This window comes from Acomys minous, assembly GCF_964271855.1.
Source record: "Acomys minous genome assembly, chromosome: 3".
In the NCBI taxonomy this organism is placed as follows: Eukaryota; Metazoa; Chordata; class Mammalia; order Rodentia; family Muridae; genus Acomys; species Acomys minous.
Window position 1 is genome coordinate 80,563,048 of NC_140485.1, and position 26,074 is coordinate 80,589,121.

Sequence of the window (26,074 nt, forward strand, 5' to 3'; positions counted from 1 at the left end):
TCTACTATAGGCTATAGTATCCAAAGATTTCATTTTAGGAGAATAAAGGGGAGTGGACTTATTGATTCAACCTGGCGGGGGTGGGGGGTGGGGGTGGGGGTGGCGCAGGTGATGGTTTGATGAATGAGAACCAGATTTCCAAATAGGTCTTGAGAAAACCAAGAAATTTTTGATGAGCCTGGTGGATTTATCACGGTAGGTCACCAACAGTTTTTCAGGTAAACTTTCATATGTAAATATAGTTTATCTAACAATCAAGTTATACCTAGCTTTCACCATTCTTCTCTCTAAAGGGCAAAAACTGCATATGAAGAGAAGAAATAAATGGCAAGCCTAGTTTTTTTGGGTTTTTGTTTTTGTTTTTGTTTTTCCAGACAGGGTTTCTCTGTGTAGCCTTGGCTGTCCTGGAGTCGCTTTGTAGACCAGGCTGGCCTCAAACTCACAGGGATCCACCTGCCTCTGCCTCCCGAGTGCTGGGATTAAAGGCATGCGCCACCATCGCCCGGCGGCAAGCCTAGTTCTTAAGAATAATTTAATAATATTATTGTTGTGTCTGTGTATGGGCACAATGCTGCTGCTGCTGCTGCTGATGATGATGATGATGATGACGACACACATGGAGGTTTGAGAACAACTTTCTCTAGTTTTCTCCAGGAACCAAACTCAGGTCTCTAGGCTTACATGGCAAGTACCTTAACTCACTGAGCCATCTTGCTGACACACACACCAGCCCCAAGCCTGCTTTTTTTTTTTTTTAAGATTTATTTATTAATTATGTATACAATGTTCTGCCTGCATGTACACCTGAAGGCCCAGAAGAGGACATCAGATCATATTATAGATAGTTAGTTGTGAACTACCATGTGGTTGCTGGGAAATGAACTCAGGACCTTTGGAGGAGCAGGTGGTATTCTTAACCGTTGAGCCATCTCTCCAGCCCCCAAGCCTTCTTTTTAACAGTAAAACAAAGAGGCATGGGAGGATAAGAACTGGATACCAGCCAGGTGTGGCAGCACATGCCTTTAGTTCCAGCACTTGGGGAAGCAGAGGCACGCGGTCTCTGTGAGTTTGAGGCTAGCCTGGTCTACAAAGAGAGTCCCAGGACAGCCAGGGTATTACACAGACAGACTCTGTCTCAAAAAAACCAAAAATAAATAAATAAATAAACGTAAATAAAAAATTCTTAAAAAGAAATAAAAGAACTGGATACCAAAGAAGTATATACTATAAGGTTATAATATATATTGGGAGCAGGTGCTCCCAATGTAGCCAACAGCAACCTCTGGCAACTTAGGAACAATCTTGTCAAGACCACTTACTAGCTATATGACAGTGGCCACAGTTGCTTTGATCTTCTCTGTATGAAGTAATCAATGACTACCTAGACCTTCTGGAGAGACTGAATCAAAGAATGGAGTGGTAGCTGAGACTCAGTAAATGATGGAGACAGTTCTAGCCTATCTTCACCATTCAGTAAGAACTGCATGATGCCTAAGGCTCTAGCGGGATTTGTGCCTTGAGAAGATGCTACTTAGCCTAAGTCAGAATAAGAAAGTCAGTGTGTTTTTCACAAGGAACCCTACAATGAATGCAAGGGAAATCTTGCAAGAAAGCAGCCTTTTGGTTTTTGTCTGTGTGTGTGCGTGCCAGATAGGTGCAATTAAACTCCAGAAGAGAATGTGGGGGGGGGGGGGGGGGAAAGGACACTGTATGTTTTTCTTTTTTCTTTTTTTAATATTATGTATATAGTGCTCTGCCTGCATGTACACCTGCAGGCCAGAAGAGGGCATCAGATCACATTATAGACGGTTGGGAGCCACCATGTGGTTGCTGGGAATTGAACTCAGGATCTCTAGAAGAACAGACAGTGCTCTTCAGCTCTTGAGCTTTCTCTCCAGTCCCTTGTTTTTCTTTTCTTAAATGGGAGTGTTTATTCCTAAATCTAATAGTTACATAGGGCTACGCTTCAGACATTTCAAACCTAACATAAAGAGCGGAGATGATAATGTTAACTTCATTTATTTCAGAAGTTATTACTCTCAGGCTCCAAAGTGCCTAAGCAATTCCCATTAGATTCCACACATAGGGCCAAAGCAGCTCTGATTGGCCGGGGACTCATACAGATCAAGCTAGCCTCAAACTTGGGGTGGTCTTCCTAACTGCTAAGATAATACATGTGTGCCTCCATGCTCAGTCTCCTCATTATTTTTTGTTTGAGCACAGGCTACCCTCAAACTCCATAGGTAGCTGAGGATGACTACAAGCTGACCATCCTGCCTCATCCTGTGTACTGTTGGAATTACAGGTATGTAGCATTATCTTATCAGCAGAAAAGGAGCCAAGATGATATTATTTGGCTTTATCACTGAATAGGAAAGAAACCATGAATGTTCTCCAGATCAAAGCGTTATGTCTGTTGAGATCACTTACTAAGATTGTGGTGCCTCTCACGAACTTCTCGGTGTTCTAGCACCTTGTTTGGTTCCCGATACAAGTGAGAAGTTGCAATGTCTTCTAAAGTGTAGTGCTGGAGAGGTGGTGGAGTAGGATGGAACTGGCCCCCGGGATTCATGAGGGGAACATTGAGAGCAGGACTGTGCCGAGGAGCAGGGCTGATAGTACACACTCTCTTGGCCGGAGGTTCAGGAGGAACTGTATCTCTTTCAAAGTTATTCTCATCCCTCCTGTAGAAGAATCAAAAGTGTTTATAGGAGCCTGTTACGAAGTGGTCATGTTAATATCACTACAAAGTCTCAGGACAGTTGCTTATTCCCAACAACTCCCCTCCCTAGGACAGCTGACCTTCAGATGCTATGGACCTGCAGCCCTCTTGAGCACCATGTTCACTTTCCAAAGCAGGACGGCTGTAAGGAACAGTTATTTTTGGTGCTGCAGCCCATATACTAAGCACATGCTTCATACTGTTACACCCCCAGCCCCTCAGTTCTTGTCCCAGGATGGTACCCAGGCTGGCTTTCAGTCAAACTCCAGAAATCCAACTTTAGAGCCTCTGCTGCAGCTGTGACTGATGGTGAGTGCTCCCGCAGCCCAGCTCAGGGACCATTTAACACTAACACTAACCCTAACAACAGGTGTGATGAGCTTAAGCATCCTCAGGGGACAGCTGCAATTTATAAATGCTTCTTTATTCCATCATTAAGAGGAAAGGTTAAATTCACCCATAACCACCAGAACCATATAATTGTGATACAGGAAAGGGGAAATTGAATGGGACAAGGATTGACAAAATTTAGGGATGCTGAAAGTCAGATTAGTCACTGTGGAGGTGAGTTGCTGCGAAGAAAGTTGCCTCTGTGACTTGATATGGTTTCAGTCACTCAGCTTTAACTGTGATAAGCTTTCTATTGTAGTTCATGAAACTGCTTCCTCAACAACTCATGTGCTATTGTGGCAGCCACTTTATCCTGCTTCCTGACATGCTAGTCCTAAAAATCCTTAGCGTCTTTCAAGTGCCAAGTCTAAGAAGCTGACTGTAGGCTGGCAGTTCCTAGGCAGCTTCAAGATTGGGGCTGGTCATGGAAAAGACCAAGGTAGAATTGTATTATCTACCCCTAGGGAGGGGAGGTGACCTGAAGCTGAAACCTAACATGTGAAAGCTGAAGATATCATCAGCCAGACCGATGTAATGAGGCTTCCAGGAAAAACAAAACACAGACAAGAATTTCTGAAGAGCTGAGTATGTGGCATCTTCTTAGAGATGTTGGTGCAACCACCAGGCGAGGACAGACACACTCCACACCTCAGGACCACTCTGTGCCTTACCTTTTGCCTACTGTTTGTTCATCAGTATCCTGTGAACACACACTCCTAGTCATAAGCCCCTAATGTTCCTGAGCTCTGTGAAACACTGAACAATTAAACAAACCTGAGCAGGTTGTAAGAAGCCCAATTTGGCCCGGCAGCGGTGTGTACACCTTTAATCCCAGCACTTGGGAAGCAGAGGCAGGTTGCTCTGTATGACTTTGAGGCCAGTCTGGTCTACAGAGTGAGTTTCAGGACAGCCGGGGGTACACACAGAGAAACCCTGCCCCAACTCCCTCCCATAAAAAAGGAAGCCCAATTTGAAGACCATCATCCAGAAACAGCCAATGAAAACAAAGCAAAAGGGGCAAGGTTGTTTGAACAGTGTTCAGAATCCCAACCTAAGCCTCGTCATTGGCTTAAGGGAGAGGACAATCCTGGGAGATGAGTCTTTAACCTGTGGAGCTGGCTGTATCTCTAGGTAGAGAACAAAAGTAAAGGACAACCAACTAATGCCTGCTATATAGTACAAGCTGCTTACCAGATGTGAGGGCCCCACATATCTGGTAAAATACATCTTTTTTGAAAGTGGCTGAGTGAGAAAGATGGAGGGACTGGGTGTTCTTTCACTTCTGGAGCAGTGAACCTGTCTAAACCCTAGGGCAGAGCTCCTCAAAAGGAATGTGCAGTCACCTGAAGAGTTGTTAGGACAAAGAAAAACTAACCTTGGAAAGTCTAAGGCATTATCTATCTACAACTCAACAGAATGGCTCCAGAAAAAAAGAACAGATCTATTCTCTGCTCACCTTTCCGGACTCGGCCTCTTTCCACTTCCATGAACCTCCATAAGCAGTTCAGAAGAGTCAGCAGGAGATGCGATACTGGTGTTGAGCAGAAGGTGCTCGTGCTGGGCCAGGTACTGGGATGGGGTCTGCTTGGCAGCCCGGGCACAGTGCAGCAATTCTCGCTGCAGCAGGGGCAGGTTGGCCTTGAAAAGAAAGAGGCAGTTTTCTCATCTGCTGAGCCCTGCCTACAGAGACTAACATCTCAGTGTGCTCACAGAAAAAAAGCCCTCTTTGCTTTCTCCCTCTAAAATCACTAGCAACCTGACACGAGTAGTAAAGGGGCACTTTTATCTGAGGTGCTGGTTGGTCTGTTTCTTCCCCCAGGAAGACATGTTTTGTTTTGCTTTTCGAGACATGGTCTCTCTGTGTAGCCTAGGCTGTCCTGGACTCACTTTGTAGACCAGGTTGGCCTCAAAAATCACAGAGATCCACCTGCCTCTGCCTCCTGAGTGCTGGGATTAAAGCCATGTGCCACCACGCCCGGCTTCTTTTATGTTTTTGAGACAGGTCTTTCTATGTAGCTCTGGATATCCTGGAACTTGTTCTGTAGACCAGGCTGGCCTCATAGGCCTCTGCCTCCTGAGTCCTGGGATTAAAAGGCATATATGCCACCAGCCCAAGCTAACATCAGTCTTTTTAAAGGGACTATATCTTACTTTTGTGGCCTGATATAAAACACAATAAAGGTTTATTGAACACACTTTTAAAACGTACATTTTTTAAAAAGATGTCTTTTATTTTTAATTGTGTTTGTGTTTAGGTATGTGGGTGCAGATTCCTTAGAGCAAGAGTTACAAGGGGTTGCGAGCTATGCATCAAATTTAAGTTCTCTAATAAAAGGCAAAGGCGGGCGAATCGCTTTGAGTTTGAGGCCAACCTGGTCTACAAAGTAAGTCCAAACAGCCAGGGCTACACAGAGAAACCCTGTCTCGAAAAAAAATAGCACCAACAAAACAAAACAAGAGAGCAACAAGCACTCTTAACTACTGGGCTGCCTTTCCAGCCTTAAAACATATTTTCAGTAAGGATTTTTCTGTCTGAGAAATAGGACTAGGGCCAAATGCAGATGGGGCAAACACTCTATTACTAAACTGCACCTCCAGCACCCAAAATACACATTCTCTTGAAGGCCAGCCAGTTAGAGAATTATCACTGCCTATCAAGGAAAATTACAAGCCCGGTTTCTCTCTTCTGAATCACAACCTTTCTCTCATGGTGGAACTCAACTTTCTTTTAGGGTTCTCTGGAGAGATCCTGGAATCCTAGAAACTAAGACTACTCTGGAATTGGGGTTTTGAAGGAGTACCGGGAATAATGTAATCTGGAAAAGAAAAATTATGTTCTGCTATTTTTTTTCCTTCTCATAGTAAACCTTTGGAAGAAAAAAAAAAGAAAGAAAGAAAAAAAGAAAGACGAAAACAAAAAATTTCCCTATACTTTTAAACCTCAGAATTCAAATTCTTCCCCCAAATTTCTTTTTATCAATTTATTTTATTTTATTATTTTTCAAGACAGAGTATCTCTGTGTAGCCATGGTTGTCCTAGACTCACTTGGTAGACCAGGCTGGCCTCGAACTCACATTGATCCACCTGCTTCTGCCTCCCACAAGTGCTGGGACTAACGGCGTGCACCACCACGCCAGGCCCTATACATCAAAATTTATATTTTCCCTAAATTTAAACACAATTCAGGGAGAACCTGTAATAAATGCTCAAGGAACAAACGAACAAGTAAAAAGTTCTACTACATATAAGTAGTCACCCCCTCACTGAGGGTTAATTTAGCAGGCACCATAATTAGTGGCTGCTTTAAAGCAGAAATAAATTGACAAAACCTCAAATGGTAGCCAAAAAGCTGCCATAACAACCTACCTCATGCTGTTTTCCAAATAGCACAGTTAAGAATAGAGAATTTGACAATATGAAACACTTCCTAAGTCTGATCTAGAATCTCAATCTTACAACTGCAAAACCTTAATTGACAAAGAAACATGTCAGATCTTTACATTGTGACATGTGACCTTTGGCGAATAGGGGGAAAACAGAGTTGAGTGTCCCGCATCCTCTCCACCTTTGGTCTTTCTTTCTTTCTTTCTTTCTTTTTTTTTTTTTTTGGTTTTTCGAGACCTGGTTTCTCTGTAGCCTTGGCTGGCCTAGACTCACTTTGTGGATCTGCCTCCTGAGTGCTGGGATCAAAGCATGCACCACGGCTACCACATGGCCACCGCCAGGACCAGGACCACCACCACCACCAGGCATAAGTTTTCTTGATCCTAGAGTCTCAGGAAATAATTGTCTATAGATTCAGACATAAAGAAAAAGATGGCCAGGGTCCAAGCAGGATATCTGCCCCAGAGCTGACAAAGGTCATAGTATTTTCAGCTACCAAGGTATCCATGCTGCCAAGAGCAGAGCCAACTATAGGCGTGTGCACCTCAGACCAGAACATCTTCCTGACTTGACTGGCCTGCTATGCTACAGTCCAGAACTGTCTTAAGAACTATAAGACCAGACAAGCTACCCTCTAGTCCTAGCACTTGGGAGGCTGAAGCAAGCGGACCACAAGTCCCAGCCCAGGCAACATAATAAGGCTGAGCATGTTGTTTGTTTGTTTTTGAGACAGGGTTTCTCTGTGTAACAGCCCTGGCTGTCCTGGACTCGCTTTGTAGACCAGGCTGGCCTCAAACTTGGAGATCCATCTGCCTCTGCCTCCCGAGTGCTGGGATTAAAGGCGTGCATCACCATGCCCGGCTAAGGCTGAGTCTTAATGAACAAAAACAATATGAACTGATATAAGTACTTTAAGAAAGGGACAAGTTGCTCTGCAGCTTTCCCATTTTCTTGGGGCTGGATGGGCTCAGTGGGTAAAGGCACTTGCTGCTGAGCCTGATGAGCTGAAATTGAGCCTAGCGATCCTCGAGGTCCCCGCAAGCCATCCTCTCATCTCTACACATACCTGTGACCCCCCACCCCACCCCAAATCCAAACCAAACTAGAAGAAAATAAAATAGTTTTAGGAAATGAAAGTAACTTTCTCTCTCTCTCTCTTTTTCTTTTTTCTTGAGACAGGGTTTCTCCGTGTAGCCTTGGCTGTCCTGGAATCACTTTGTAGACCAGGCTGGTCTCAAGTCTGCCTCCCAAGTGCTGGGATTAAAGGTGTGCCCCACCACGCCCGGCTGCAAGTAACTTAAAGGAGAGTAAAAGGATAGATTTGTTTGGCCAAGATCATCTCAGACTTAAGAAAGGGAATTAATTTTAACTATTAATCTCATACATGTAGAAACAAAATCCAACATGCTAATTGAACATAGTAATTTCTGTAATATGAATCTACCAATAAAAGGAAGGTTTTTCCCCCTAAGAACAAGGGGTAATATTTCATTTACTTGGGTTTTAAGTGGGTATTCTTCAGCATTAAATCAACTACAAATATTCACCTATATTGAGCTTTCTTAGCATTACAAAACCACACGGTGTGCTAGATTTGTTTAATCTAGTTGACAACAAAACTCTGACTTTAATCTTTCATTGCCTTAGAGCTGTTCCCTGTGTAACTAAAAGATAACTGATATAAGTAAATACAGCATATATAAGTATATATTTTAAAAAGCAGTAACTGTGACCTATGAGTGTTATCTGTTGTTTGGATTCTCTTGTGAACTGGCTGTAAGGTCTCACTGATGCCTTCATCAACTCAGTAAAACATCTCATGTTTCCTATTCTGGAAAAATTATTTATTTACTGTTATTTGTTTTAAATTGGGAGTGCTACTCAGGGCCAATGTACCATTGAGCTACACTGCCAGCCTTGATAGTACTTTTTTGTTTTGTTTTGTTTTTGAGAAAAGATCTCCATAGCTCAGGCTGATCTACAACTTGTGAGCCTTTTGCCTCAGCCTCCTGAATACAGAGACTACAGTTGTGTGCCACCATGCCATGTGGGAAAATAATAATTTAATCAGAGAAAACATTGACTTTATAGGAAAAAAAAATCATGGGAAACAACCAGGTTTACTATATTGTCCCCCACCCACCCACCCCCAAAAAAGAAAGAGAAACAAACAAACAAAAAAGGTATCAGTGATGGTGTCTGTCCTGTGCCAGCATGAAGTGACACCAGGAATTTGCTGCATAATCCAGGTTGGCTTTGAACCAGGGCAGTCTTCCTACATCTGCCTTTTGGATGCTACAGTCATGTAACACCATACACTAACCTATCTGCAATTCTTTTGTTTTTATTTATTTATATATTTATTCTGCATTGGTGTTTTGACTGCATGTATGTCTGTGACAGGGTGTCAGATCCTCTGGAGTTCCAGATAGGTTAGTGTATGGTGTTACATGACTGGGTTTCTCTGTGTAAGAGCTCTGGCTGTCCTGGAACTTATTCTGTAGACAAGGCTGGCCTTGAACTCACAGAGATCCACCTACCTCTGCCTCTCAAGTGCTTGGATTAAAGGCTTGTGCCACCACTTCCGGGCTGATTTTGGAACTCTTCTCAGTCTGTGGCCTTGAGAAACTATGGGAAGAAAGGCCCTCGCTCCCAACTCCCTTTACCAGATTGTTTTGTATGACTGAGGAATCCACCAATTGATTAAACCACATACAAATACAAAGGCTTAATTCTGTTGTGAGAGCCATAGTGGGATGCTAGTAAAGATAGTAGTATACTAAAATAGCAAATAGTATGTACGTTAGGCACCAAGTGCTCTCTGAATGTTAGCATCTTGATTTAATGGCTCTGGACACTGCTCCCCGAGAAAGCATTTGTTTGGCATGCCTGAAGCCCAAGGTTGGATATCCTTAATTTAATATCTGAAGAAAAATAGGAAACTAATATGAGATACTACTGTTTGGGAAACTTGCTTGAGGTCATAAAGGAAGGTTACTGTATTCTTGTATAGCTAAAAAAAAACAAAAAATAAAAAACCTTCTAAATAAAAACACTTTCTTAAAAGTAATTGTAGCTGGGCAGTGATAGCACACGCCTTTAATCCCAGTGCTCGGGAGGCAGAGGCAGAAGGATTGGTGTGAGTTCGAGGCCAGCCTGGTCTACAAAGTGAGTCCAGGACAGCCTAGGCTACACAGAGAGACCATGTCTCGAAAAACCAAACAAACAAAAAACAAAAAGGAGGAAAGAAAGAAAGTAGTTGTGATTTGAATAGAAATGACCCAGTAGACTCATGTATTTGAATGCTTGACCCACAGGGAGTGACATTATTAGGAGGTGTGGCCTTTTTGGAGGAAGTATGCTACTGTGGAGGTAGGCTTTGAGGTCTCATGCTCAAGCCATGCCCAGTGGTACCAGCTCCTTTTGCAGCCTAAGCATCATGATACAGAACTCCCAGCTCCTTCTCCAGCACCTTGTCTGCTTGAATGCCACAATGTTTCCTGCTGTGGCATTTAATGAACCAAACCTCTAAATCTCTAAGCCAGCCACAGTTAAATGTTTTCATTTATAAGAGTTGCCATGGTCATGGTATCCCTTCACAGTAATAAAACCCTAATTAAGACAGTAGGCATGATAATTTAGGACTGTGTGCCCAGAAGGTATGGTCCAGGAACAGTAATTCTAGAGCACATTCATTATCTGGGGTGGAGGAAACACAGCCACTACCTTCTCACATTCTCCTGACACAACTGCACAGGCCTATCTGTAAACAGTCTCCTCTCAGATAACACATACTCTTCCCCTTCAGGCTACACACAAAGATTGAGTGGTATTCCCTCCATTTCTATGCACGTGCATTACTTCCTTACTAGCTCCTGTATGCTACCTACAGAGCTTCCAACAGAAATCCTTCTCATTATTTATGAGGCCAAATTTACAACCTACTTACCTTCCAGCCCCAAGTACAACAAAGATATGAGAATGCAGCAAAATCAAGATCTGTAGATCAAGGAAATGCTGATAATGAATTACCTTGAGAAATGGAATCACAAATGGACGAAGAGGAAAGTTTGTAGCCTCCTGGAGCTTGCAATGGAATTCTTCAATTGTCACTGTTGAGTTCTGGAAAGATAAATAATACTCAAAATCCAAAACTGGATACATACAGCAAAAATAAGTAGTTTAAATGTATGGAAAGATCAAAGAAATGACCTGAAATTTCCCTATGGATGGACAAAGTGATAATACAAATCTGTAGCAGAGAATAAGTGACTCATGCCAGAGGAAGAGACTGTGTGTTTGGCCAAAACAGGGCAAGATTGCATCTCAGAGGAATGAATTGTCGTACCAGACTGCCTTCGGCCAACTGTTAAACCACTAAGAACATAACTATTTCATTTACTTGGTGTCGTGTCGTCGTCCGTCCCCGTCCCCCCTCCCCCTGTCCCCCTCCCCCCTGTCTAATGAATGTACATTTCTGCAGGAAATCAGACTAAGTTTCTCATATTTGTGATGGTGAGATAACTCAGTAGTAAAGATGCTTACTGCCATGAGTTCCACCTCCTGCAGTTGTTCTCTGACTTTCATACATATACCGTGGCACAAGTATATACACATTCACAATAATTAAATGTAATTTAAATTTTTTCTTTTGATATTTAAGGCAGGATCTCACTGTGTAGACTTGGCTGGCTTGAACTCCTAGAGATGCCCTGACTCTCTCTGCTTCCAAAGTGCAAAGATTAAAGGCATGCACTACTACATCTGGCCCTAATGGAATAATTTTTTCAAGACAGGATTTCTCTGTGTAGCCCTGGCTGTCCTCAAACTCAGAGATTCACCTGTGTGCTGAGATTAAAAATGTGTGTCACTACCTCCCAGCTTAATAGGTTTTTGTTTGGTTGGTTTTTTTGTTTTGTTTTGTTTTTTCGAGATAGGGTTTCTCTGTGTAGCCTTGGCTGTCCTGGACTCAATTTGTAGAACAGGCTGGCCTCGAACTCACAGAGATCCGCCTGTTGCCTCTGCTTCCCAGAGCACTGGGGTTACAGATGTGCACCACCATGCCCAGTATTAATAGTTTTTTGTTTTAAAGGTTCAGAAAAGGTAATTTTTGAAAGAGAAAAATCTTCAAAGGTAAAATGTTAGGAGATTTAGTCTCAAGGGAACATCTACAATGGACTTAGAACAAAGTACAGAGATAGAGACAGGCCCCATACTGGAAAGCATTTTTAAAATGTTTTGTCTGTTTGTTTGGTGGAAACAGGATCTTTCCGACACTGAAGTTGACCTGGAACAGTTTACTGAGTGCTGGAATTATTTAATGCATACCCTTAAAATTTTTTGAGATAAACAATAGATTAACGAAGTTGCAAAAACAAATTGGAGAGGATAAAGAGATGTCTCAGCAGTTAAGTGTACTGGTTTGATTCCCAGCACCCACATGATAGCTCACAACCAGCTACAACTAACTCCAGTATTAGGGGATCTAACGCCCTGCTTTGGCCTTTGACAGCACCAGGCATACATGTGGTACACAGACCTACACAATGAGGTAAAGTACTCATACATATAAAATTTTACATTTTTTAAGCTAAAAAAAAATTAGAAATGTTCAATAGAATGGGTCACTTCTCTAACCCACTCCACTGTTAACATCATGTGAAGCTCCTCACACTGATACAGGGTAGCTGTACATCTACACCACTACCTGAACACTGGCCCTTGATCAATACACAGAGGTAAGGCCTTGGGCTGGTGAGATGGTCCAGTAGGTAAAAGTGCTGCTGTCAATCTGGGTGACAAGCATTCCACTGGACCCGGCTTGTTTGTTTGTTTGTTTAATTTTATTTATTTATTATTATATATACAGTACTCTGCCTGCATGTACATCTGCAGGCCAGAAGAGGGCATCAGATCACATTACAGATGGTTGTGAGCCACCATGTGGTTGCTGAGCCATCTCTCCAGCCCCCCAGTACACCACCCCCTCCCCACCCCAACTGCCCCAGGGTTTCTCTTATAGTCCTTGCTGTCCTTGACTCACTTTGTAGACCTGGCTGGCCTAAAACTCACAGAGATACGCCTCTGCCTCCAAGTGTTGGGATTACAGGAGTGTGCCACCACGCCCGGCCTTTGGACCCAATTTTTAAAAATTAACTTAAGATGACGTTTCTGCAAACATTTGAAACATAATTTTTTATTTTTGAAAGATTTATTTTGTTTAATGTGTGTAAGTTTTCTCTTTATTATGTATATGTAATGTGAGTGTTTGGTGCCTGTGGAGGCCAGAAGGGGGTACCAGAACCCCTAGAACATACCCATACACTAAATAAATAAAAATTAAAATATAAGAAAAAGAAAGGGCAGGACTGCATAAAAAACAAACTATCAGCTGATCTGAGACTGGATGGGAAAACATCTATAGTAATATAAAACTTTCCCTTAACTGACAAGGCAGAAGCAACAACTTAGCGCTCCTCATACAAGACACATGGATAAACAAAATGCTGTACACACAAATGACAGAAGATGCCTTGTCCTTTGAAAAGCATTTGCACATTCATTACATCATTGCAGAACCATGGAAGGGTTGGGGATGTAGCTCTACTAGGTCACTGCTTGCTGGCATTCACGGAGGCCTGCCTGAATATGATCCTCGAGACTGCCCAGGCTGAACATGGTGGTACATTACTATAATCCTAGCCCCGGGGAGGTAGAGGCAGAAAAATAAGTAGCTAAAAGTCATCTTTGGCTACACAGTGAATTTAGCCTACTACATGGCATAATCTAGAAAAGCCAAGTGGATGAAAAGCGTGCCGAAGATGAATGGCTGTGGTAGCAGTGGTGACGACAGTGGGGCACCGCAATGGGAATGTCTGCCTAAGAGTGATAACATGGGTTCTCAGAACTACTGAGCTCCACAAAGTACCAGAGCAAGTGAGACCTGAAAAGCTCTAAGCTGAGAAAAACCAACAAAACACGAGCAAAGGAGATCCTGAGGCTATGATACCCTCTTCTAGTTCTTTGGGCACTACATATGTGTGGTGCACAGACATACACACAGGTGGAACAGCCATACATATAAGATAAAATAAATAAATCTGGGGGCTGGAGAGAGGGCTCAATATTATGAGCCCTGGATGTGCTTCCAGGGGACCATGTGGGACATGGCAGCTTCAGTCTCATCTGTAACTCAAGTCTTAGGAGACCCAACACCTGCCTCTGGCCTCCTCTAACACACATGAAATACACACATGCATACATACATACAAGTGAAACATTCATACACATACAAGAAAAGTAAACCTTAAAAAGGGTAAGTTTGCCTCAATTCAATGATACTTTAAATTATGACTAATAAGTAGATTTTCCCCTAAATAAATAGTGAACACACACACACACACACACACACACACACACACACACACACACACACACACACACACACACACACCCCCTTCACACTTTCTCTAAGTGATAGAAGTGGCTCACTGTTTCTGGCTATGCTAAAACATTGGATTCCATGTAAGAGCTCAGCATAGATGGCCAATGCGACCCAGGCACAGCAGAGGTCTTGAGCAGAGTCTCCAGGCTTCTTTGGGCAGAAGCTCTGCATCTAGTTTCATTGCTCAGGGGAGAGTGTGTTCTGTATAATCATAGAATAAGGAGACCCTAAGTTACGGAAGCTGGTACATGGATTCCTCCAGACTCTGCCCATGTAGATCTCCTTTATGATCTGTCTATTTTTATTATGTCTCTGGAATGGATGTTAGCTGTGAACACCACCATATGTCAAGTCTAGAGAAGATAAACATAGAGTGGTGTTAGGGACCTCTGATACACTGCCCCAAAATGCAAAAAATCCAAGTGTTTGTTAAAAGCCAAATTGTATAAATTGTGGTATAATACACAATATAATGGTAAGTGATGCCTGAAATTCTCTCACTAAAGAAGTAGGAGCAGGAGAATTTAGAGTTTGGGGTGGGGGTCGGGGGGCAGGCGGGAGAGGCCTAGAGGGGGCGGTCCTCCAGCTGTGCGAGGATGAGACCTAGAGCAATGGCGCTCACCAATCAAGTTGTGCACTGTGGAGCTTGAGACTATAAGCCCAGTATCTCTAGCTCAGGGAAAAACTAGAACACGAGTTCCCTGGATGCCTAGACATCTGTGGCGAGGGGACTTTCCAGGTCACCAGATTCTTTGAAGTGATAGTAGCCAGGAAGTTGGTTCACTCCTAGAAGAAAAGTGGTGGCTATGTGGCTACAGAAAGCAAGTTCTGGAAAACTAGTGACCACCATCAAAGCTGCCCTAGCTCATTGCCAATCAGTATCCTGGGGAAGCCAGGAGTTTTCCTAAATTTTATGTTGAAGTACTAGTACAACAATTCATCTTTTTATCATAAATAGAAGCTAAAGTGTAGGAAAAACACAGAATGCTTTTATCAGGAGTGAATCTTACAGTATTTCATTTGTAAACACTGAGAACTGGCAGCACTTCCCTTATAAATTGAGAATATTTGGGGCTGGGTGTGATGGCACATGCCTTTAATCCCAGCACTCAAGAGGCAGAGGCAGGTGGATTGCTGTGAGTTTAAGGCCAGCCTGGTCTACAAAGGGAGTCCAGGATAGCCAAGGCTACACAGAGAAACACCGTCTTGAAAAACAGAGAGGGGGGGAGAAAGAGAATATTTAATTTTATCCAGATGGCAAGATAATCCTTTATAAGGAGACTCACCATGATAAGTATAGAAAGAAAACTTTAAAAAAAAAAAAAACTATGTATAAAGAGCTGAACATACTATTTATTTAGACCATGAAACTTGTAATTTTATAAAATATTGTTTTAAAAATTATAATTGGTTTGCAAATAATGCACTAGCTACTGACTATGCTGACATACAAACAACCTTCTATTACCTTGGTTGGACCTCAGCAGGTCTTAAGCAGGCTGAAAGCTGTTTAAGATAAATCCAAAGCAGTTTACTGGAATTAAATCAATACCTTATATAATAAGAAACAGTATACATTTTTTTTTTTTACAAATAAATACTGCTATGAAATTCTTAATTCAACAGTTTTACAAAACTTGAGAAGCAGCTAATCTAGCCCATAGTATTGACACTGTCTGAGAATGAGCAGAAATATCACACGTTCTTAGGAGCTGGTGAAGGTGAAGCTGTACTTACCACCAATGCTAACACAAGAGTCCGGACCTTTTCTCCAATTTCAGGTGAGATGTCATTGCCAAACTGTTGTAGAGTAGTGAGAAAGCGTTTCAACTTGCTGAGTTGTCGAGCACCACAAGTAGCTGGCAACTGTTGATTTGTTAGTGCAGATGATGTGGAAGAGGCAGGACCATTGCTGAATCTCTGTGGTGGTGATGGGGCACCATTTAGTGTGGGAGGGGAATGGTTGATGCCATTGCTTACTGAAAGAGAGCCAGAATGAGAAGACTCAGTTGAAGTACAGAACTAAGAGCCTTTGCTGACGTCGTCACCTTTCTGTTCTCTTTCATTTACTCACTTCAATTCGGTAAAGCATTTTAATGTGAAAAACTCATTCCTACCCTCATTGAGATTGTATACCAAGACAGACTGTCAGAAAAAAAAATGGTAACAGAATATTATACAAATGTTAAAACCTACTCAGCTATTAAAAACAAGGACTTCCTGAAATTTGTGGACAAATGAATTGAACTAGAAATGATCATAATGAGCGAGTTCACCCAGAAGCAAAAGAGTCAAATGGTATATACTCACTTATATCTGGACACTAGCCCAAGGGGCATGTCCCATGAAAGTCTTCACTCACCAGGAAAGTGGGACAGAGGGGAAGGCATCCTATTGGAACTCTAGGTAAGAGAAGCATGGGAGAATGGGGAAATAGAAGGATCCAGAGGGTCCTAGAAACCTACAAGAAGAACATTATGACGGGTGGATCCCCATGAGCACAGAGGTCTGGCTCAAACTATGGTACCAGCCAAGGACAATACATGCAGTAAACTTCAAACCCCTACCCAGATCTAGCCAATGGATAGGACATTCTCCACAGTTGAGTGGAGAGTGGGGACTGACTTTCACATGAACTCTGGTGCCCCATATTTGACCACGTCCCCTGGATGGGGAGACCTGGGGGCACTCAGAGGAAGGACAGCAGGCTACCAAGAAGAGGCTTGATACCCTATGAGCATATACAGGGGGAGGAGGTCCCCCTCAATCACAGTCATAGGGGAGGGGAGTAAGGAGAAAATGGGAGGGAGGGAGGAATGGGAGGATACAAGGGATAGGATAACAATTGAGATGTAATACGAATAAATTAATAAAAAAATATTTTTTAAACGTTAAAACATAAGTGGTGATATGTGCTTGTATTATAGTTATAGCTATTCAGAGGACCATAATAGAAAAAATTGTATATGCCCAGGAATGCAAGGCTAGTTTTGGTAATGCAGCAGTATTCCATTTAAAGCAAGCAAACAAGTAAGTAGGTAAGTAAATGGGGTGGGGAAGGCAGTGTAGAGAAAAGAACATGAGAAGGATAACTAAAAGACTTTTTGAAAAGGTCATATAGAAACATAGTATTGTGCAAGCTTCCTAAACTATATACATACGGGGAGGAAAAGATTAGAACGGAAGTATTCTACAATAGGGGAATAATACCCCAACTACACAGCTGATATACCAAATAGAACAACTGGTTTACCTATTTTTAAGCTGTTGGGACAGTGGGACCCCAGAGACCACCCTAACTCTAACATTAAAGGCTATTACCAATGCTATTTGTTACCCTCCAGAACATTCTGTAAGAACCTACTGCTGGAGACAGCAGTGCAGGAGTCAAGCATGGAGAAATCTAGCCGGCATCTAACTAGAAGCTCCATCCCTAGTGGCTAGTGTTCTCAGTGCTAAAAGCGCGCTGTGTATGCCACTAGAGAAGAAAAAGGTCTTCAGTCTTGAACTCAGCTATGAACGCTGTGAGCTACACTAAAGGCCTGGTTAGCAACGCATGCTCACTGGCATAAATGTAATAGGAACAACCAACGACACTTTTTGAATGGACTTAAGGCCTTGCTCCACAAGACAGAACGTGTATCTGATACTGTCAATGAGGCCATGAACCTATGACTAGATAGTTTGTGAGCCCTAAGGGAAAGCCTATTACTATTATTTGCTAAATGGACATAGCAATAAAATTACCCCTCACTTATTTCTTTTCTTTTCTTTTTTAATTTTTGTTTTTTGGGTTTTTTAAGACAGGGTTTCTCTATGTAACCTTGGCTGTCCTGGACTCATTTTGTAGACCAGGCTGGCCTTGAACTCACAGCGATCTGCCTGCCTCTGCCTCCCAAGCTGGGAATAAAGGCGTGCGCCACCAAGCCCGGCTAATCACTTATTTCTATATGCACAGATAAATGTGTCAGTCAACTCTCATCAGAAAAGCTTCTTGCAGCAGATGGCAACTAACTAAGCAGAAGCCCACAACTGGTCAATATGCACAAAGTAAGATTTCAGAACGTTCAATCCTAAGGAGGATGTCTATATTACACTCCTCCCCTCATGGTTTAGGGAATCTGAGAAAGACTGTAAGGTCCAGAGATAGTGGATATATTCAAGGAAACAGTGTTTCTCACATACAAGAAGGCAGTTTCCTCAATACAGTGATAGCTGGTGTATCAACCAGCTCTAGGGCAGGTCCCCTGCACAGCAGTAGTCAGCCAGCACAAACTAGACCAGAAGAGGGATGGGGAAAGGAAGACAGGATGAAAATCAGAGAGACAGAGAATGAGCAAGAGAGAAGGTAAAACTGAACAGGTGGGGAAGAGCTGAAAGGAATTGGGGAAGGGAGTTGAATCCAATCAAAATATGTTATAGGAAATTCTCAAAGAATAATTAAAAGCATTCTTTACAAACCAAACAAGCAGACACAACTCTCTCACACACACACTCACCACAGAATACTACAGAGAACGGGGAAAAGCCAGCTGTCGTAATGCCTACATGTAATCCCAGCACTTCCATGAGAGAGGAAGAAGCTATAACGAACTGCTGTGGTAGTCGTCCCCCCAAATCACAGGGGCAGAAAGGACATTTAACTACAGACACCCAGGTGGTATTGGGTTGTTTTTAACAGACCTCAGCCACGCATAGTAGAGCACACCTGTAATCCCAACACCAGACGTCTTGGAGGCAGAAGAATCCAGAGTTCAAAGTCACATCCTCAGGTAAAGCTTGAGATGTATCAGACAGTGTCTCAATAATCAAAGTGCTTGAGGTAGGATGGAGATGGCTGGAAACTTGTATCATTACTTTATTTTTGCTTTTATGATCTATTTACTTTATGTGTATGAATGTCTTGCTGGCATGTATGTCTGTGTACCACGTACTCATGGAGCTGAGAAGAGACAGTTGGTTCTCTTCAAACTGGAGTTAACAGTTTTAGGTTGCCATGTGGGTGCTGGGAAAATAAATCCTTTGGAGGACCAAAATGTGCTCTTAACCCGAGTGATTTTACCCAGAGCCCCCCTAACAGCTGGGATTACAGAGGTGTGCCACTATGCCCCATGCTCTTTTCTTTTCTTTCTTTTTTAAATTTATCATGTATCCAGTGTTTTGCCTACATGTGTGCCTGCACGCCAGAAGAGGGCACCAGATCTCATTACAGATGGTTGTGAGCCACCATGTGGTTGCTGGGAACTGAACTTAAGACCTTTGGAAGAACAGCCAGTGCTCTTAACCTCTGAGCCATCTCTCCAGCCTTTCTTTCTTTCTTTCTTTCTTTCTTTCTTCTTTCTCCTCTTCCTCCTTCCCCCTCCCCATTTTGTTTTTTGAGACAGGGTTTCTCTGTGTATCCTTGGCTGTCCTGGACTCACTTTGTAGACCAGGCTGGCCTCGAACTCAGTGATTCGCCTGCCTCTGCCTCCCGAGTGTGGGGATTAAAAGGAGTGTGCTACCGCACTCAGCCCTTTTTTTTCTTTTCTTTCTTTCTTTTTTTCTGGGGGGTAGGGGGCAGAGTCTTGCATAGTAAGTAGCCTTTAACTTGCTATGGTACTCCAGAACATCACTGATTATAGCATAACCACATCCAGCTTCCTGCTTGTTTTATAAATCTTCCCATTTTTGGGAATCTCGAAGCTAAGCAATCAGTCACAATTTAGCATGTAAGAAATCCATCACTAAACAATTACATTAATGTCAGATATTTTAAGGCTTTATCTTTAAGGCCTAATTTAGTATCAAAATGTATAATCATTTTGACTATTCAAAATACTAATGTCCATTAGCATAGCTTTCCTCTTGTCTTGACAGATTGATAAATAATGGTCATTTAGAAAAGTACTTTCTAAAGTTAGGAGGACTCCTAGCTACTCAGAGGTTGAGATAGAAGCATCGCATGGACCCAAGAGCCTGAGACCAGCATAGTGAAGACCACACATACCCAAAAAAGAAAAGGAGGAGGAAGAGGAGGCAGCAGCACTATGATTAATCAGCACTCTTATTTTCCTGCTCTTATCAGTAGTTACTTCTTGGTAGTTTTAATTTGGAAAACATCTGGACTAAATTTGCTTATTATTAAGTTTTTTTATTTCTAAAGCCACATCCTTCTCCCCCCCCCCTTGTGTGTGGGGGGGTTAGACAGGGTTTCTCTGTGTGGCCTTGGCTGTCTTGGAACATACTCTGTAGACCAGGCTGGCCTCAAACTCAGAGATCCACCTGCCTCTGCCTCCTGAGTGCTGGGATTAAAAGGCTTGTGCCACCATTGCTCAGCGCTAAAGCCACATTCTTAGTGGCATTAAGTACAGCTTTGGGAGCTGTAAAAATGGTTCAGGGGTTTGGCTGTTCTTCCAGAGGACCCAGGCTTGTTATCAGTACACATATACCTGTTCACTATGTATGTCATTCCAGTTCCAGGGCACTTGACCTTCTTCTGGCCTCTGACGGCATGAAAATAGTATACAGACATTTGTGCAGGCAAACCACACACTCAGACACATAAAAAAAATGTTTAAAAAATATCTCCTCTGGCCAGGCACAGTGGCACACACCTGTAATTTCAGCACTCAGGAGGCAGAGGCGGGTGGATCTCTGTGAATTCTAGGCCAGCCTGGTCTACAAAGTGAGCTCAGGGCAGCTAAGGCTACACAGAGAAACCTTGTCTCAGAAAAAATTTTTTAAAAAAATCTCCTCTGTAACTAAATAGTAAATAAGATTACCTAGTGTGTAACTTTGGATCAGATTTGACATAATCACACCCATGCTTTAAAATCTAACAATATGGGACCAGCATGGTGGCACACATCTGTGAATTAGAGGCCAGACAAGTCTATATAGTGAATTCAAAGACAGTCAGGGCTACAAAGTGATAGCCTGTGTCAAAAAAAGGAAAGGAAAAGGAAAAGGAAAGGAAAAGAAAGGAAAGGAAAAAGGAAAGGAAAGGAAAGGAAAGGAAAGGAAGGAAGGAAGGAAGGAGGGAAGGAAGGAAGGAAGGAAGTAAGAATCCAATGAGAATAAATTGTTATCAAAAAACCATAAATAAACCTGGTGTGGTAGCACACACCTGTAATCCCAGCACTCAGGTAGACAGAGGCAGGTGGATCAATGTGAGTTCGAGGCCAGCCTGGTCTACAAGGGAGTCAGTCAGGACAGCCAAGACTACACAGTCTCAAAAAACCATAAAAGAAAAAAAAGAAAAAAAAAAAAAAAGAAAGAAAGAAAAGAAAAGAACTTTTCTTTGGTATAGGATAATGCTGCTTTATTTCAAGGTACACCCTAGTAGGTTTAATAAACCTGAGCCCGGTACAGGAGGCAGAGGAAGGGGAATCTTTGTGTTCAAAGACAGCCTGGCCTACAGCGTTCCAGAAACCCACATGTACAAAACCACTATTTTACCTCCCAAACCATACTTCTTTTCTCTGTAAGGCCTTAAAAGATTGGTTTTCCTTCTTGCTTTCTGAGACAGACCTTAAACTAGAGTCCTTTCTACTTCCATCTTCTACTTCCTTCTCCAACAAGCATGTTGCCACCCAGGCAAGATTGCTTGATGAATATATATACACATATATGCTACTAGGTTTCTGTAAAGCACCAACACATTTATTTAGTGTGCATGTGCATCCAAGTGTGTACATATGTCATAGTGAATGTGAGGTCCTCTGAGCTCCAAGAGTTGCTTCTCTCCTACACCATGGGTCCTGGGGATGCAACTCAGGGTGTCAGTCTTGGCAGCAGGCACCTTCACCTGCTGAGCTATCTGCTGCATAGTCTTTCAGTTTATTCCCTAGCAAAGGGCAAGTTTTCAGGAAAATGGTACTGAGTTCATAAAAAACTAACGGGCTAAGGAAGGAAGGAGAAAACAGTTCTATTTTCCATTCAAAGAGATTACTAAAACTACTAGAAAGAAGAGCTCCACACTTAACTTCACCAGTCTAAAAAATTAGCTGCAATCATCTTTCATTTCTTTGTTTCCACAGAAAGATCCATCCTGATCAAAAGTGCCCTCTTTAAAGCAACCCACAAAAACAGCACAGGTGCTTGTAGCCGCCCTGACAATATACATAAGCCTTTCACATCCTTTTAAATGAAACTGTATGATCACAGTTTTCCAGTTTTGTTTTTCGAGACAGGGTTTCTCTGTGTAGCCCTGGCTGTCCTGGAACTAGCTCTGTAGACCAGACTGGCCTCACACTCAAGAGATCCGCCTGCTTCTGTCTCCCGAGTGCTTAGCTTAAAGGCGTGTGCCAATGCCACCACCCAGCCACACTTTCACATTTTTCAAGTTTCAATATATCCAGATACATAGTGAGACTGTCTCAAATCATAAAAATAATTTCAATCTTTATGTTTTTGGAGGTCACATTGAAACAGCCCCTCCCAACCAGGCAGTGGTGGCGGACGCCTTTAATTCCAGGACTCAGGCAGGTGGATCTCTGTGAATTCAAGGCCAGCCTGGTCTATAAAGTAAGTCCAAGACAGCCAAGGCCACACACAGAGAAACTCTGTCTCAAAATAAAACAAGCAAACAAATAAATCAGCCCCTCCCTACTGCTTTTTAGAGACAGGGTCTCACTAAGTAGCTCAACAGGCCTAAAACTCACTACACAGACCAGGCTAGCCTCAAACTCACTGAAAGCCACTTGTTTCTGCCCCCCACATGCCAAGATGAAAGGCATATGCCACTCCAAGGGACTGGCCTAGAGTTCTTGATCCTCTGAGTGCTGGTGTTACAGGCTGAGATTATAGGAATGTACTGTTACACTCTGCTCTTAAATGTTTTAGTCATGTTGGATGGTACATACTGAAGGTGTATGTAAGCCAGTCATCAGATCTAAATTATGACTCTGAATCACGAATTAATTAAGAGGTCTCACATGCTGTAGGAGTAAAGGACACTGGCCTCGGTCCTCCAGGATTTATTGGTGGGAGGGGTGGCATGATGGGAGGTGAGGATCTTGACTGTATCTTCACTTCCACAGGCGATCCAGGCATTGCTGGCACCCTTTTCTCACAACCAACTGCAAAGAATAAAAGAAACGGAGGTCAAAGCTCTCTATAAAAGAATAATAAATAGCAGTAACAATTGGAATTGAACCTATTTCCATAGAAAACTCAGATGATAATGCTTCAAGCTGGGCAGTGGTGGCACACTCCTTTAATCCCAGCAATCAAGAGGCAGAGTGGCCAGCCTAGTCTACAGAGTGAGTTCTAGGACAGTCAGGGCTACACAGAGAAGCCCTGCCTTGGGGGAGGGGGCAGGGGCGAGGAGATGCTTCAAAGGCGCCACACCTTAACATCTAGCTCAATAAATGCCACCTTCTTTAAGGAAAGGACCATCTAAAAATCTAGTTACTTTTTAAAAAATTTTGTGTGTGCATGATACGTATGTGGGTCAGAAGCCAACTTCCAGAGTCAGTTCTTCCCTTCTACCATGTGGGTCCAGGGATCACATTCAGGTGGTCAGGCTTGGTAGTGAACACCTTACTAGCTGACCCACCTTACAAGCCTTGGAAAGGACCTTTTAAGGCTGGGGGCACAGGATGGTTCTAGAAAGATGGCTCATCAGTTAAGAGCACTGACTGCTCTTCCAAAGGGCCTAGGTTCAATTCCCAGCATCCACATGGCAGCTCATTACTGTCTATAAAATAAAACTCCAGTTCCAGGCGATCTGATATTCCCAGACATAAATGTAAGCAAAACAGCAATGCACATGAGGAGGGAGATGTGAGGGGTGGGGGTGGGGGGTGGGGGCCTGGAGAGACAGCTCAGTAGTTAAGAGCATAGGTTGCTCTTACTGAGAACAGAGGTTCAGTTTCTAGTTCAAAACCATTTTCCAGGCAATCTCACAGCTGGGATTACTGGCTTTGAACTCCTAATCCTCCTGGCTCAAACCAGATTCTAGCTATATTCTGGGCTAAATGAGGCAAAACTCTGACACAAAAAAAATTATTTCTTGGGGCTGGAGAGATGGCTCAGTGGTAAAGAGCGCCACCTACTCTTCCAAAGGTCCTGAGTTCAATTCCCAGCAACCACATGGTGGCTCACAACCATCTATAATGTGATCTGGCCTACAGGTGTACATGCAGGAAAGAACACTCAATACATAACAATAATAAATAAATAAAACATAAAAAATTTCTCACCCAAGAGAACCTACTAATAATTGGTTAACATCTTTAAATTGAACTATATCCTTTCACTAATCTCCTGTTTGTTCATTTTTAACTTAAGTACTGCAGTAGCAGCTGACTTTAATTTCAAGTGCAAACAAAACAAAACAAAACAAAACATACCGGGTGTGGTGGCGCACTCCTTTAATCCCAGCACTTGGGAGGCAGAAGCAGGAGGATCACTGTGAATTCAAGGCTAGCCTGGCCTACATAGTTAATCCAGGACAGACAAGACTACACAGAGAAACTCTGTCTCAAAAAAAAAAAAAAAACCCAAAAACAAAAACAAAAAAGGAAGGAAGAAAGAAAAAAGCATATTCCAGCATGTTCATACAAATCACAAGGTGCATGTTGGCATATTCACCTCATATTCTGAATAGGAAAGATGTCCCCAAATACTACTTTATGTTCCAGTTTGCAGTGGTTTTATTTTGGAAAGGGATATATAAATACAAAGTCTCAAGAAAGCCAAGCCCATGACCCATGTTACAAGCTCCCAACAAAACCCACAGTATTCTGAAAAACATGAGGCTAAAATGTCCCACTCTTGCTGTCCCTGGTCAGGATGCTTTCTTTGTGAAATTGATGGTCGTCCTATCTGATTAGTGGACCAATGAGCTGTTACGCTTGACTTTTTCTTCCTGCCAGTGTTTTTTCAATGCCCTTCAGAGAACAGTTGACTTGTTTCCAGCTCTTCCATCTGGGACCCAGCTTTCTGGAGAGGGTGGGAAAGAAGGAACCGACAGTTGTCTCGCACTGCTATGTTATGTACAGTGTGCATCAACCTGCAGGGCATCTTTCTCAGACCACCTGTCTTTACAGCAAGGGTGCCAAGGCTGGAGGAGGCTTAGCTGGCAGATAGATGTGTTTTAACATTCAGAACTTGGCAGGATAACAAAGATGGGTCAGGCCAACTCCAGAACACTGAGCTGCATGCTTCACCTCCTGAAAACATAGCTAGTGGATAAAATCCAGCCTCAAAAACACAGTTTACAGACCTCATTGCCCACTTCTTGTTTACTTCACTACCCATAAACCAGCATCACAACTGTATTCTACTTTCAAATAGTAATGATGACATGGAGAGTGAAAAGGCTGATTTGGCTCCTCCTCCTGTTACTCATGACCTACACAAAGTTTAGCTAATAACTAATATCACCTTTCTAAGTTTTGTTTTTCAACACAAGTAAATGAATGACCATAAAAAACATGAAGAAGGAAAGCTATGAAAATCAGAGACAGGGGCTAGATAGCTCAGAGGTTAAAGACAAAGCTGCTCTTCTAGAGGACCTGGGTTTGAATTCTCACCCCCAGCAGGGCAGCTACTACTGTCTATAACTCCAGTTCCAGGGGATCCAATGTACTCTTCTGGCCTCTATGGGCATCAGGCACAAATGTGGTACATAAAAATACACACAGGCAAAACACCTATATACACCAAATAAAAATAAATAAATGGGGGTTGGAAAGTTGGCTTAGCAGTTAAGAGCACAGCAGTTGTTGCTTTTGCAGAAGACCTGGGTTTGGTTCCAGCATCCACACAACAGTTCACAACCATCCAGAACTGTACTCCAGGTGATCTGACACTCTCTTCTGAATTCTGTAGACACCAGCATGTGATGCACGTATGTACGTACGTACATACGTACATACATACATACATACATACATACATACATTCAGGTGAAAATATGCATACACATAAAACAAGTTACTCTTAAAAAATAAAATACACGGGGAGACCCTGTCTCAAAGGAAGGAAGGAAAGAAGGAAGGAAGGAAGGAAGGAAGGAAGGAAGGAAGAGGAAATTAAAGAAAAGAAAAGAAAATAAGAAAGAGGAAAGGGCACAGCATGGTGCCACACACCTAAAATCCCAGCACTTGGGAGGCAGAGGAAGGCAGATCTCTGTGAGTTCAAAATC

General features: G+C 42.7%; 1 protein-coding gene and 1 pseudogene across 6 annotated transcripts in view; one reads left to right on the forward strand and one right to left on the reverse strand.

Annotated features, from left to right (window-relative positions):
* The window catches only part of CBFA2T2 (CBFA2/RUNX1 partner transcriptional co-repressor 2), a 99,202-nt gene that overhangs the window by 20,376 nt on the left and 52,752 nt on the right, over positions 1-26,074 (reverse strand). For 4 of the 5 annotated variants that reach the window (XM_084775769.1, XM_084775768.1, XM_084775770.1 and 1 more), the window contains exons 2-6: positions 22,857-23,000; positions 15,679-15,920; positions 10,530-10,619; positions 4,569-4,750; positions 2,431-2,684 (exon numbers count right to left, since the gene is read on the reverse strand). In XM_084775769.1, the coding sequence (XP_084631895.1) occupies positions 2,431-2,684; positions 4,569-4,750; positions 10,530-10,619; positions 15,679-15,920; positions 22,857-23,000 (912 nt within the window). The remainder of the gene's footprint in view (positions 1-2,430; positions 2,685-4,568; positions 4,751-10,529; positions 10,620-15,678; positions 15,921-22,856; positions 23,001-26,074) is intronic. The other variant, XM_084775771.1, reaches the window with a different exon arrangement.
* LOC311594220 (selenoprotein W-like) lies at positions 14,553-15,157 on the forward strand (annotated as a pseudogene). The gene has a single exon. The product of its transcript is annotated as a selenoprotein W-like (transcript).